The sequence below is a fragment of the Anoplopoma fimbria genome, chromosome 15 (genome assembly GCF_027596085.1).
Source record: "Anoplopoma fimbria isolate UVic2021 breed Golden Eagle Sablefish chromosome 15, Afim_UVic_2022, whole genome shotgun sequence".
NCBI lineage: Eukaryota > Metazoa > Chordata > Actinopteri > Perciformes > Anoplopomatidae > Anoplopoma > Anoplopoma fimbria.
In genome coordinates, this window is record NC_072463.1 from 427,192 (window position 1) to 439,691 (window position 12,500).

Below are 12,500 nucleotides of genomic sequence, written 5' to 3' on the forward strand. Positions count from 1 at the left end.
GAATGGAAAATTCTATTAGTCTGTTTTTATAAAGTCAAGATAAACCGGTTTGTTCTATTCAGGTGGAGACAGACAATCCTGATTGACCTGTCTCTCTCTCTCTCTCTCTCTCTCTCTCTCTCTCTCTCTCTCTCTCTCTCTCTCTCTCTCTCTCTCTCTCTCTCTCTCTCTCTCTCTCTCTCAGGACCATCATGCACCTGAAGTCGTATCCGAAGCTGGTTCGCTCAGAGTTGCGTTTGGATTCGTCCGGTGTTCAGACGTCTCAATGCAGCAGCCTGTTTGTGAGGACCTACAGCGGTAACCATGGCAACGTCAGCAGCAGCCGCCTCCCGCTCAGCGTCATCTCCACCAACGCGCTGCGCCGCAGTAACGCCACCAACAACAGCGTGAGCAGCAGCGTGGCGTCGCTGCGGCTGAAAGCTCCGCCGAGCGCCGCCCTGCATCTTCAGCCACCGCCAGTCTCCGAGAGCGAGGCTCTCCGACTGCACCGGACCACCGCGGAGGACGCCGACGCCCCGCTGGACATCTGGACCGTCATCAGGCCTGGACACGTCCAGGAGAAGATCGCCATCTTTGCTTCAGACACCGAGCGCACAGACGGCGCCGGCAACGAGCGCACCTCAACCGGCAGCTCGGACGACTGCGACAGCACGCCGGCGGTGTGTTTGAACCACGGCGCCATTACGGGACTGTCCCGGGCCGGGAAGGCCAAAGGAAGCTGGGAGGAAAACTGCAGCGCCAAACGGCGCCGCAGATCGGGAAACAGCCCGAACCACCAGCAACCCACCCGGGTCCAGGACACACCGCCACCGTCCCCACAGCGCCACGACTCGCCTCAGCAGTGTGGCGGCGAGGCGGCGGTGACGGAGGAGGAGGAGGAGGAGGAGCAGAAGGTGTCGGTGGTGGACATGGTGGCGTTCCTGGAGCAGAGAGCTAGCGAGCAGCAGCCAGACTCCAAACCTCTGCTCGCCCTCCAGAGGAGCTCCACCACCATCACGCTGTCAAGAGCTCCGCCCCCCGAGGTCAGGGGGGAGGAGCCGGAGAGCGTCAGCGTGTCGGACATGGTGGCCAAGCTGGAGTCTGAGTGTCTGAAGAGGACGGGGGGAGATCTGTCGAGGAGCAACAGCCTGAGGAGGACGGTGGGACGCGTCCTGCTCGCCGCCGGGGACCAGAGCCCCGCCCCGTATCAGCCGTCATCGATGACATCGTCATCACTGCCGATAGCGCAGAGTGATAGCAGGGAGCCAACCAGCTGCTCAGAACCTGCTCTGACCACGCCCCCTTCAGGTGAGACCGGAGGGGCGGAGCCACGGAGCCCTGTCACAGAGACTCTGACAGAAGCCCCACCTCTTCTGGCTAAGGAGGCGGAGCCTCTGCCAGGCTTGTTGTTTTTGTCTCGGCCTCCTGCTTCACAGCCCCGCCCCCCTCATCCCACAATGACCTTTGACCTGGAGCCTGCCCCATCTAAGCCCCGCCCCTCTCCTGCTGCCTGTGACCCTGGCAGCCAATCAGAGAAGAAGAGGAGGAGGAAGGCAGACAGAGCTCAGGAGGAGGTTGTGGGTGCGACTCTGTGCTCTACCGTTGTGCTCCTGGGCCGGAGTGCGTCGGCGTCGCAGGACTTCCTGTTGATGCGTCAGCGTCTGCAGCAGCTTCTGGAGCCGCAGCCGTTCCTCGCCGCGCTGCCGCACCACCTGCTGCTGAAGATCCTCCTGCTGCTGCCGACGCAGAGCCTCGCCGCGCTCAAGTGCAGCTGCCGCTACTTCCGGTTCATCATCGACAACTACGGCGTGCGGCCCGCCGACTCGCTCTGGGTGTCTGACCCCCGTTACCGTGACGACCCCTGCAAGCAGTGCAAGAGGCGTTACGGCCGCGGCGACGTGTCGCTGTGCCGCTGGCACCACAAGCCGTACTGCCAGGCGCTGCCCTACGGACCCGGGTACTGGATGTGTTGCCACGGCGCCCGCAGGGACGCACCCGGCTGCAACGTGGGTCTCCATGACAACCGCTGGGTGCCGGCGTTCCACAGCATCAACGTGCCGATTTACAGGAGGAGCTGCCACGATGACTGACTCTCTGTGTGTGTGTGTGTGTGTGTGTGTGTGTGTGTGTGTGTGTGTGTGTGTGTGTGTGTGTGTGTGTGTGTGTGTGTGTGTGTGTGTGTGTGTGTGTGAGAGAGAGAAACAGGTCACTGATACTGACATAAACTACAGCTCCCATCATGCAGCAGGTCAGAGCTCTGTGTGTGGAACATTGAACGTGTCCTATTTAAAGAAGAGTCTAAAAGTGACCTTTGACCTGCTGCTTCAGGATGTCGCTCAGAGTGACGCCTCCTGCTGCTCCTCCGTCTCCTCACAGCTCCATCACCTGATCTGAGCCGGAAGAGGAGGAGTCTCGGACAGGACCTCCTCCTCTTCCTCCTCCTCTTCACTGCTGCTTTAACTCAAACTGGTTTCTGATCAATCATCATCAGATATAAACACATATTTAATATTTATGAATCAGATCAGACCTGTTGAGCCGAGTCTTCATCTTCATCATGATGAAGACTCAGATCACAGATGTTTGTAGTTTAAACTTGAAGCAGTTTGATGATCGATCAGCTGTTTTAAACTGATCCCTGATCATCTGCTGACATTAATCAATGATCATAACGATCTGTGAGGAGGCGGGGCTTCAGAGGAGAGGCCACATTTATCTGCACCTTGTTAGTGTTTACACTTGTACATAAATCATAGAGTTTAAAGGAAACATGAACTTCAATCAGCTGATCGATAATCACCTGTTCTCATGGTTAGAAGGGAAAAGAGGAAACGTGGCCTTGAGTCTGGAGACGCTGCAATATCACAGATTATATATCCCATAATATGAGGGGAGAACAGACAGACGGTTTTTAAGGTTGGTGTGTCTGCTGGCTGTTTGCTTCCTGTTGCTTTAATAAAGTGCTTTCTCATCACAGACTCCTCTCATTTCACAAAGAAACAACGTCAACATGTTTAAATCTTTATTAAGACAGACTTTAGTTGACAGTCCTTCTTTCACTATGACATCATGCTGTGACGTCACGTCGACCCTGTGACCTCAGACAGCGCCTCCAGCAGCTGGAAGTAGTTGTACTTGATGTCGTACTCCATGTCGTACCAGAAGTTCACTGCAGCAGAGGAAACAGAGTTTTTCACTCTTCATGATGACATCACATTCATGATGTCACAGAGAGCCAATCAGCAGCTGGTTTAAGGTTTAACTTGGTCATCAATGTTTTCAGAGAAACGCTGCAGTTTCAGAGAAACGATCCATGTGGAAACTCTGAGGCCAGAGTTCACACGTTCTTACCACAAGAAGCTGTGTGGTGCGTTCAAGTGCCTCAGTGTTTGTACCTGCGATGCAGCCGTGTGGTGCGTTCAGGTGCCTCAGTGTTAGTACCTGCGGTGTGGTGCGTTCAGGTGCCTCAGTGTTAGTACCTGCGATGTGGTGCGTTCAGGTGCCTCAGTGTTAGTACCTGCGATGTGGTGCGTTCAGGTGCCTCAGTGTTAGTACCTGCGGTGCAGCCGTGTGGTGCGTTCAGGTGCCTCTGTTAGTACCTGCCGTGTGGTGCGTTCAGGTGCCTCAGTGTTAGTACCTGCGGTGTGGTGCGTTCAGGTGCCTCAGTGTTAGTACCTGCGATGCAGCCGTGTGGTGCGTTCAGGTGCCTCAGTGTTAGTACCTGCGGTGTGGTGCGTTCAGGTGCCTCAGTGTCAGTACCTGCGATGCAGCCGTGGGACTGCTGGACGTGGTGGAACCACAGTGACGGCAGGTAGAGCATCTCTCCGGCCTTCACGCTGCAGCGGAGCGGCCGAGCTCTGCGGTACTCAGGGTACCGGTCCAGGTCCGGGTCTAGAGGGTCCAAAGGGATCCACGGGACCTGAGGGGGGATGAGGAGACTCTGGGTGAACTGCAGTGTTTTAAATGGAGCTGAAAGCTCCGCGATCAACTGTTAGACACCTGAACGCACCTTCTCAGAGTCGCTCTGATCGACGACCTCAAACTCACCATCGTCCCTCTGACGGTAGACAGCCGGCTGATAGACACCTGACAGAGATGGGTTGCTATGGTTACTGTAGGCGGTAACTATGGCTACCTGATGGGATACAGGGTGGTTGCTATGGTTACCGTAGGGGATGAAGGGGCGGTCGGTGGGCGGCAGCAGGATGAAGGTTTTCTCTCCAGAAATCACACAGTACAGATTCTCATAGTGATCTTTGTGCACTGACACACACACACACACACACACACACACACACACACACAGATATTAACACATATTTAACACACACTGTCTGACGGGTGTTGTGTTCAGGTCTTACTGGAGGTTACGGCGCTCGCCTCTCCGAGCCAAAAGTTCACAGCATCCGGTAACTTTCCTAAAAGAAGAAACAAAAACACCAGGTGATCACAGGTACGTCATCAGACCACGCCCCCTGGGACTGGAGGGGCGGGGCTACACGTGTAACTCCGCCCACCAGCCAATGAACCAACCAGTCCTTTATGAACCCCACATGTCTCCAGGTGTGACCCGTGTCCGGTCTGAGAACTCACCGAGGGCGGCGCTCATCCAGGAAACATGAGAGTCCACGTCGTCTGTGAGCTCGGACAGCTCAGAGAGGAGGTTAGAGGACTGCTTCTGGACGTAGAACACGCCGCTCTGCTGCTCCTACACACACGTATACACACACATATATATACACATTACACACATATACACACATTACAACACACAGATCCTGTACTTTAGTAAAAGTACAAATACCACACTGTAAAATAATGTATTGTCAGTAGAATGTACTAAAGGTGTTGGTAGTGAAAGTACTGATCGGATCAACTGAAAGGTTTCTGTCAGTACTTTGACCTTTGATACTTTTGTATATTAGACCTAATATATGTATATATTTGATAAAAGGTAAACAGTTGAAAGCAGGACTTCCAGTACTTCCTAAAGCAGTATAATGAAGTACTTCTACTTCTAGTACTGCTAACAGACATTATGTAAATGAATGCAAAGGTGTAAGATGTACTCTGATCTTTTACTTATGAAAGTACTAATACTACAGTGTAGAAATATGTAAAGTTAAAATCCTGCAACTACGAAAGTACAAGTGCTGGTTATGAGGAACAAAAGCTCTGTATCAGAACTGTTGCTGTGTGTAATCAATAGTAACTGATGGTTGATCAGTGGATCAATACTCTGATCGGCTTCCCCTCGATGAGGTCGAGCATGGAGGAGAAGCTCATGCGTCGCTCCTCCGGCATCACGAAGCGGTCGCCGTTAACGGCGTCAGCGAGGCCGTTGGGAGTCACCGCCACGCTGATGACCTTTGACCCCACCTTCTCCCTGCACACAGCACACAGGAAGCGGATCAGAGGTCACGTCCCGACACCACAGAAGAAGAACGGTGCAGGTGGGCGGGGCTTCCTCACCTCAGGTACTCCGGCGTCCACCTGGACAGAGCCGGCCAATGGCTGCAGGCGTTGCGGATGATGCAGGGCTTGTTTGGACCAATCCAGTCGCGGTAGAACTGCAGCGGGTCAGGTGACCCCTCCAGGTACGGCACCGACCGGTTCAGGTACAGATCTGAAAGGTGATCAGTAGATGTGATGGATCGCTGACTCAGCAGCTCACAAGAGACGCTGAGTCAGCACTGTTTGGTGGTAGTACTTCTAATACCAACCAGTAGTAGTACCTGTAGTACCAACCAGTAGTAGGACTAGTAGTACCTGTAGTACTATCACTATCAGTAGTAGTACTATCAGTTGTAGTACCAGTAGTACCAACCAGTATAAGCTCATGTAGTATTACTGGTGGTACTGGTAGTACTTCTAATACCAACCAGTAGTAGTACCAGTAGTACCTGTAGTACCAACCAGTAGTAGGACTAGTAGTACCTCTAGTACTATCAGTATAAGCTCATGTAGTAGTACTGGTAGTACTGGTAGTAGTGGTAGTAGTTGTAGTACTGGTAGTACTGGTAGCAGGACTCATAGATAGGTAAAAGTATCTGTAACAGTAGTAGTTGTAGTACTAGTACTGGTAGCAGCAGTAGTATGATGTGTAGCAGTAGTTGGAGTAACAGTTACTGTAGTAGTACTAGTAGTAGCAGTAGTACTAGTACTAGCAGTAGTACTAGTACTAATACTAGTAGTAGTAGTAATACTAGCAGTAGTACTAGCAGTAGTACTAGTAGTAGTACTAGTAGTACTACTAGTAGTAGTAGTAGCAGTAGTACTAGCAGTACTAGTAGTAGTACTGCTAGTACTAGTACTAGCAGTAGTACTAGCAGTAGTAGTACTAGCAGTACTAGTACTACTAGTAGTACTAGTAGTAGTAGTACTAGTAGTACTAGCAGTAGTACTAGTAGTAGTACTAGTAGTACTCTCACCGTGAGCCTCCAGTGAAAACTCAGTCACACGTTTCTTCACAGACTCCATTTTGTTTCTACGTCATCACACACAAACAACCGGAAGTTCGTCACGCGGCCAAAATCAGATATCGATCAGATATCGATCAGTGACGCGCATCAACCTGCTGCCGTCAGACCGCGAGGAGCACGCTGCTTTGTTTACATCCGCTGCGCATGCGCAGAGCTCCGTCACAGAGGTGAGCAGGTTTCCCCCTGCAGGAGGGAGGATGAACTGCACTCTAATCATATGATTAAAAGTTACATCAATGTCAATAACAATATCATTCATTTAAATAATATTGGTGATCATTTTAATAATATGAATAATAACTTACATATTGTTGTTTGTTCATTGTTTATTGTTTGTTTTGAAGCTTGACTGATGTTCTAGATGTAAAGTTAAAGGTGCTCACAGCTGAACTCTGTCACTGATGATCAGTTCAGGATTGGATGCAGCTGAGCAGCTCTCAGTCTGGATCCAGGTCCTGGAAGGTCCTGCATCAGGTCCGATGGTGCTTCACTCATGGACGAGTGTGCGTTGGAACGTTACTTTGATGACTCCATTGCAAATGTGAGTAGAGATGTGAGCTCCTCTGGTCAAACTTTATTTAAATGAACAGGTGTAGAGTTTATCTGAATGAAGAACAGCATCACATGTTTGTCTCCATGTTCGACATGAAGTTTAAATCAAATGTTTTGTTTAATGAGAGATTTAAATTCACTTCATCAAAGACACAGAAAACAAACTTTACTCATCTGTAAAGTGAAGAACAGAAAAGTCTTCAGCTGGATTCTTCTGACTGAACTCTGAATGTTTGAAGGAGAAACTGAATAGTGTTTTATTTGAATGTGTCTCTGGTCTGAAATATTAATAATCAGCTTAATGAGGCCGTGTGACGTTTAAGATCATCGTGTGAACATCAATCCATGAAAGATCAATAAACTGATAGCTTTCAGCTTGGTGTGTACAGAACGAGCCCTTTAAGGACTTCTCTGATAGTTGGAGAATGAAGTTCTCTGTGGCCAATAAAGGTGTAAAGATAAAGAATGTTTGTCTGTTTCCTTTTACACAGAATTAACTTTTAAACTGTGACGAATCAAAACTTAACTGTTGATAGAATTATAATATAAATTAATATTATTATATTATTCATAAAAAAACCATAATAATAATTATGATTATTGTTGTTATTATTATTATGATGATTATAGCATAAAAATGAAAGTTGTTTCTTTTTTATTCAGGACTCCGGCTTTATTTTGGGGGAGGAGCTGGACCTCCAGAGCCCCACCCCCTCAGTACATGGCCCCGCCCCCTCTCACCTGCCTACGAAGGCGGGGCCGGGTGGACAGATGGGGGAGGAGTTTGACCTCAGCTTCCTGCCTGATGAACTCAGCACGCAGGACGAGCCGAGTCGTCACGGCAACACAGGTATGACATCTCTGATGATGCAACAAGTAGACGTCAAATAACAAACACGAAGTGTGAACAAAGACAAACTTCCAAAAACACAGTATTAAAGAAGTACAAGTATTTATATGCAGAGGACGTCTGTGTCCTCATGATGTGAGGGGGAGGAGGGGCGTGGCCTCTAGGAGGTCACATGATCACCTCTGTGCTTTGGTTTCAGCTGACAGTCAGACTGTGGCTCTGGACGTGTCTCAGGACAGCGGCGTCTGTCTGGACTACAACTCCCAGAATTCCACAGCAGCAGCAGCTGACCCCCAGCAGGGGTCGTCCATGACGGGGACCGGTGTCTCCTCCTTCTGTCCCATGACCCCTATGACCCCTATGACCCCCATGACCCCGGTGACTGAGAGGTCAGGAATCATCCCCCAGTTACAGTAAGTTACTGCTTCATCTGTAGTACTAGTACTTCATCTGTAGTACTAGTACTTCATCTGTTGTACTGCCAATGTATCTGTAGTACTGGTACTTCATCTGTAGTACTACTACTACTTCATCTGTTGTACTACTACTACTTCATCTGTAGTACTGGCAATGTATCTGTAGTACTAGTACTTCATCTGTAGTACTTCATCTGTAGTACTACTACTTCATCTGTAGAACTAGTACTTCATCTGTAGAACTAGTACTTCATCTGTAGTACCGATGTTCCAACTTGACTGCTCAACTCGTGTTGTGTTCAAATGCTGCTGTATTTAAAATGTGTGCGTCCGTCCGTCCACAGGAACATCGTCTCCACAGTGAACCTGGGTTGTCCTCTGGACCTGAAGTTTATCGCCCTCCAGGCCAGAAATGCAGAGTACAACCCAAAGGTACTGTCTCTCTCTGAGTACTTCAGGGTCAGCCGAGGCTCATGGGTATTGTAGTGTTCCTTCTTTACATTGGCTATTAGTTATGTGTAGCTTAGATTTAGCATTTAGGTCTGGTCAGCTTAGCATTAGCCTTAGCATACAGTAAACTTGTGAACAGGACAACATGGACTGATGGTTGTTGATGTTTCAGCGTTTTGCGGCCGTCATCATGAGGATCAGAGAACCAAGAACCACTGCGCTGATCTTCAGCTCCGGGAAGATGGTCTGTACGGGAGCCAAGAGGTCTGTCTGCTCACCTCTCTGTCTGTCTGCTCACCTGTCAGTCTGTCTGTCTGTCTGTCTGTCTGCTCACCTGTCTGTCTGTCTGTCTGTCTGTCTGTCTGTCTGTCTGTCTGCTCACCTGTCTGTCAGTCTGTCTGTCTGCTCACCTGTCAGTCTGTCTGTCTGTCTGATCCAGTTCCAGGTGAAACTGTTGTCAGGTTCGTTTATTAACCTCCCTCGTGTTTGTTTGTTTGTGTAGTGAGGAGCAGTCCCGACTGGCAGCCAGGAAGTACGCTCGGGTGGTGCAGAAACTGGGGTTTCCCGCCCGCTTCATGGACTTTAAGATCCAGAACATGGTGGCCAGCTGTGACGTCTGCTTCCCCATCAGACTGGAGGGACTGGTGCTGACCCACCAGCAGTTCAGCAGGTAAATGAAATGTTAGCCTAGCTTAGCAGAAATACTGGAATCAGGGGGAATGTGTCACGTTAGCTACAAGAAGCCGTGAACTGGCTTCACTTCCCGTTAGCTTCACTTCCCGCTGGCTTCACTTCCCGTTAGCTTCACTTCCTGCTGGCTTCACTTCCCATTAGCTTCACTTCCTGCTGGCTTCACTTCCTGTTAGTGTCGTTAGCTGTTATTTGCTCTGAATAACGGTCTAGTTTATTCCAGAACGCTTTCAGAACATTAAAGACATTTGGACACTTTTCTGGATGAGCCGGTTTATTCTGATTTATCGTATTTACTATTAATGTTAAAAGTTAAATTTAACCCTTTGTGGTCTCCAGTTATGAGCCGGAGCTGTTCCCGGGCCTCATCTACCGGATGGTGAAGCCGCGCATCGTGCTGCTCATCTTCGTGTCGGGGAAAGTCGTTCTGACCGGTAATCAAGCGCTCCTCTCCACCAGGTTTACAGTGAAGCTTTAGCAGAGGAGTCCTCACTTTCAACACCTTTACACCCCTGTGATTAACATTACACTACATTACATTAGAGTCATGTAGCAGAGGCTTTTCTCCAAAGCGACTTACAGTCAGTAGTATGTTACATATCATTCACCCATTCACACACTGATGACAGGCTACCATCAAGGTGCCACCATCAGACTCTAACTAACATTCATCATCCAGTCCACACCGATGGCCTTCGGGAGCAACTTGGGGTTAAGTGTCTTGCCCAAGGACACATCGACTGCCGAAGCCAGGTATCGAACCACCGACCCTCTGAATGGAGAACTACCTTGCTCTCCACTACGCCACAGCCGCAACGTAATCAGTGGAAGTAGTTATGAGACAAAGACGTGTGAATCTTCTATTTAATGCAGCTCTCATAATAATTATGAGGTATTGTTTTTACTCATGAGGAGTCAGTTTGTCTCCATACTGTTTTATGAATAAAGATTTAATAATTATTTAGCCGTGTGTTAAATTCCAGGAGCCAAAGAACGAGCAGAGATCTACGAAGCGTTCGAGAACATTTATCCGATCCTGAGAGGCTTCAGGAAACAGTGAGGCCAACCTCTGACGTCACTTCCTGTTTACTTGTAAATAGATAGTAATTTATTTTGTGTTGTTATTGAGTCTCTGTTGAATGTTTCACCGTCAAATAAATAACTTCTTCTTCTGAATCAGACTGAGTATTTCACGTATTCGACCTTTTCATCCTGATTACATTACATTACATTACATTACAGTCATTTAGCAGACGCTTTTATCCAAAGCGACTTACAGGAAGTGTATTCAACATAGGTATTCAAGAGAACTACTAGTCACCAGAAGTCATAAGTGCATCTCCTTTCTTAAACAAGCATCTCAAAGCATAAACCAGAGCAAAAGTATAGTGCAGAGGCAAGTTACTACGAAAACAATAATTGCAACAGACTAATACGAATATAGTAAGTGCTACAAACTACTACGAATAGGATAAGTGCAGTAACAAATACAAATTCAATAAGTGCAGCGAACTGATACGAATACAGTAAGTGCAACAACTAATACGAGTGCCATAAGTGCTACGAGGAAGGCTCAGGGTAGTACTTCTTGAAGAGGTGAGTTTTCAGCCTGCGCCTAAAGATGGGCAGTGACTCTGCTGTCCTGAGGTCAGTGGGGAGTTCATTCCACCACTGAGGGGCCAGGACAGAAAAAAGCTGTGACCGGGTGGATCGGCCGCAGGGACCTCTGAGCGACGGGGCAACCAGTCGCCCCGAGGCAGCAGAGAGGAGTGGTCGGGCAGGGGTGTGACTTCAGTATCTCTGTTAACGTAGTAGAAGGACATTCACTACTATTCTTTATGGAAAACACAAGTATTACAGATCATTCTGTTACATTCAGATTCTAACAAAATGCTAAGAAATAAAAATAGTTATGAGATTGTGTTTCCTAATTTAGATTTTCTGTGTCAAACTGATGATTATGATTTCAAATCATTTCAAACTAGGATCTCCACATATCTCATACTTCCAGTGTAGCTGAGTAATCTGAGTGTCTCAGAATATTCAGTCAAACTTCTGATTTGTTGTCAAATTATTCTGATTAATTATTTCTAAAGTTGACAGAAAAGAAATCCTAATTTACCAACAATTAATATACATTTTCTCTCATTACTAACTTTTCTTCTTCTTTTTGGTTTTTATTGTTTCAGTGTTGTCCCATGACGTTGACAGCGTGAGTGTTGAATAATCAGTGTTGGGATGTAATGAAGTACATTTACTAAGTACTGTCTTAAATACCATCTTGAGGTACTTTAGTTTAAGTACGTTCTTCTTTTCCTCCACAACATCTCAAAGTATATATTGTACTTTTTTACTGTACTTAATTTAACTGATAGCTTTTATTTTAAACATCAGTTAATTAAACCAAAATAAAATCAACAAATAAATGAAGTATATTATAAATTATTTAATGTCATTAAGATGAGCTCATTAATGCATCAATAATTATAATAGAATATATTATAATAGAATATATTATTATATATATTAGAATATATATTAGAATATCCATCCATCCATCCATCTTCCTCCTCTTATCCGGGCCGGGTCGCGGGGGCAGCAAGCTAAGGAGGGTCCTCCAGACCTCCTTCTCCCCAGCAACACTTTCCAGCTCCTCCTGGGGAACCCCGAGGCGTTCCCAGGCCAGACGAGATATATAATCTCTCCAGCGTGTTCTGGGTCGACCCCGGGGCCTCTTACCAGTTGGACGTGCCTGGAAAACCTCTAAAGGGAGGCGTCCAGGAGGATCCTGATCAGATGCTGAACCACCTCAGCTACGTGAAGGAGCAGCGGCTCTCACTCCTCTCTAAGGCTGAGCTCCTCACCCTCTCTCTAAGGCTGAGCTCCTCACCCTCTCTCTAAGGCTGAGCTCCTCACCCTCTCTCTAAGGCTGAGCTCCTCACCCTCTCTCTACTCCGAGCTCCTCACCCTCTCTCTAAGGCTGAGCTCCTCACCCTCTCTCTAAGTCTGAGCTCCTCACCCTCTCTCTAAGACTGAGCTCCTCACCTCTCTCTAAGTCTGAGCTCCTCACCCTCTCTCTAA

General features: G+C 48.0%; 3 protein-coding genes across 6 annotated transcripts in view; 2 read left to right on the forward strand and 1 right to left on the reverse strand.

The window, feature by feature from the left end:
• The window catches only part of fbxo34 (F-box protein 34), a 5,067-nt gene extending 2,098 nt beyond the window's left edge, over positions 1-2,969 (forward strand). For both annotated transcript variants that reach the window (XM_054613825.1, XM_054613824.1), the window contains exon 2: positions 185-2,969. In XM_054613825.1, the coding sequence (XP_054469800.1) occupies positions 192-2,069 (1,878 nt within the window). In that variant the 5' untranslated portion in view covers positions 185-191 and the 3' untranslated portion in view covers positions 2,070-2,969. The remainder of the gene's footprint in view (positions 1-184) is intronic.
• Positions 2,970-2,994: 25 nt separating this feature from the next.
• Positions 2,995-6,501, reverse strand: jmjd7 (jumonji domain containing 7). Its single transcript, XM_054613829.1, has 9 exons — positions 6,411-6,501; positions 5,452-5,605; positions 5,218-5,365; positions 4,573-4,687; positions 4,341-4,397; positions 4,147-4,242; positions 3,989-4,065; positions 3,739-3,898; positions 2,995-3,148 (listed from the first exon to the last, which is right to left on the reverse strand). The coding sequence occupies exons 1-9, from the start codon at positions 6,457-6,459 to the stop codon at positions 3,060-3,062; spliced, it is 945 nt and encodes a 314-aa protein (XP_054469804.1). The 5' UTR covers positions 6,460-6,501; the 3' UTR covers positions 2,995-3,059.
• Positions 6,502-6,546: 45 nt separating this feature from the next.
• On the forward strand, positions 6,547-10,566 carry tbpl2 (TATA box binding protein like 2). Of its 3 annotated transcripts, none has more exons than XM_054613827.1 (9): positions 6,547-6,628; positions 6,871-7,002; positions 7,677-7,863; positions 8,063-8,276; positions 8,624-8,711; positions 8,902-8,993; positions 9,232-9,399; positions 9,759-9,853; positions 10,403-10,566. In XM_054613827.1, exons 2-9 carry the CDS (start codon positions 6,955-6,957, stop codon positions 10,477-10,479), a joined length of 969 nt encoding a protein of 322 aa, XP_054469802.1. In that variant the 5' UTR covers positions 6,547-6,628; positions 6,871-6,954; the 3' UTR covers positions 10,480-10,566. The 3 variants fall into 3 exon arrangements, with proteins under 3 accessions (XP_054469802.1, XP_054469803.1, XP_054469801.1); XM_054613828.1 differs by having other exon boundaries at positions 10,385-10,410; XM_054613826.1 differs by lacking the exon at positions 10,403-10,566 and adding an exon at positions 10,099-10,352.
• The last annotated feature ends 1,934 nt before the right edge of the window (positions 10,567-12,500 follow it).